This window comes from Elephantulus edwardii, unplaced genomic scaffold (assembly GCF_000299155.1).
Source record: "Elephantulus edwardii isolate Elephantulus edwardi_28Jun2011 unplaced genomic scaffold, EleEdw1.0 scaffold00036, whole genome shotgun sequence".
NCBI lineage: Eukaryota > Metazoa > Chordata > Mammalia > Macroscelidea > Macroscelididae > Elephantulus > Elephantulus edwardii.
The window spans coordinates 714,618-715,898 of NW_006399786.1; the positions used below are offsets into that span (position 1 = coordinate 714,618).

At 57.5% G+C, this 1,281-nt stretch overlaps 1 protein-coding gene across 1 annotated transcript in view; it reads right to left on the reverse strand.

Moving 5' to 3' along the window:
* The window catches only part of SLC9A2 (solute carrier family 9, subfamily A (NHE2, cation proton antiporter 2), member 2), a 180,631-nt gene extending 179,492 nt beyond the window's left edge, over positions 1 to 1,139 (reverse strand). The window contains exon 1 of the mRNA XM_006884547.1: positions 695 to 1,139. Within this exon, the coding sequence (XP_006884609.1) occupies positions 695 to 1,001 (307 nt within the window). The 5' untranslated portion in view covers positions 1,002 to 1,139. The remainder of the gene's footprint in view (positions 1 to 694) is intronic.
* Between the last annotated feature and the right edge of the window lie 142 nt (positions 1,140 to 1,281).

Consider the following 1,281-nt stretch of genomic DNA (forward strand, 5'->3'; position numbering starts at 1 on the left):
AAAAAAAAAAAAGAATAGATTCTATGGTTTAGCTTTCTTTCTTTTTCCATGTAAATATTAAAGGTACTTTGAAAAAAATATGTTCATTATTTCTAAATATGCATCTTGTCTCCGTAACTTCTTTAGAAGAAAAACAAAATGCTTCCTGGACAGTGACTGTGTCAGTCCAAAACAGGGAGGAGACAGGGCATTCCTGTCGCAGCTGTAGGCATTCAGGTGTCCCTGGTCCTTTTCCATACACCTCATTAGACTGGAACGCACAGCAGGGTCCATCACTACCAAGGCGCCTCACTCTCAAGCAGAGAACGCAGCTAAGCTTGCCTGCACCTCTCTCTGCAGGAGAATTGCTAAAATTCAGTCCATTGACCAGCTCTCCCTTCAGTAAACAGGTGTCAGTTTTGACAATGGGCTGTCACACTTGAAATTCAAAGCAAATGATAACAAATCGCTAAATTGGTTTGAGCTACGATTTTGATTGAGCCATTTCAAGGCCATTGCCCATTTAAGAACTAAAGCACGATACTGCTCCTTCTAACCCCTTTGGAGAAGGAGAAACTGTTCTATCTGTCCTCCCTGTCCTGGTCCAGGAGAAGAAAGGTGGCCACCACCAAGAGGTCAACTCGCTGACCACAACACTCTTCGGTTCTCGCCATCAGCTGCCTCATTCCCCACCTTATAGGGTCAGTCCGCTCACCGATCTTGGCCAGCGAGGCCAGCAGGATCCACAGGGTGATCTCGAAGGGGATCTGCACGTGAGGGTAATCCAGGGTGAACACGGGCAGCCTGCTCTCCTCGAATGGCGTCGTACCGGGAGCCACCACGCTCGCGGGGCTGGGCGGGCTGGAGCTGGCGCCCATAGTCCTCGGAGCGCCCAGCAAGGTCTCCGCCAAGGCGCCCGCCGGCCCGGCCACCTGCAGGATCAGCAGCAGCAGTGGCAGCGGCGCCAGGAGGCTCCGCCTAGTGCAGGTTGACTCCATGGGATCGGTTCTGGGTTCCGCCATGGAGGCGCGCGATCGGTCCGCAGCGCACTCAGCGCATCGCGCCGGGGCAGCGCTGCCCCTCGGCCCCGCGAGGTGAGGGACAGCGAGAGCCGCCAGCTGCCGCCGCCACGGCCAGCGCGGTGCCAACTCTGTGCAGCCAGCGGGGTCGGTCCCCGTTGCGAGCCGGTGGTCTGCGCGGCTGGACGCGCACGGCGAGAGCAGGGTCAAGCGCGGCCCCTCCGCTGTGCCGGCCGCCGGCCGCCAGCCCGTGCCCTGCTCCGCGCAGCTCGCGGCCGGAGCT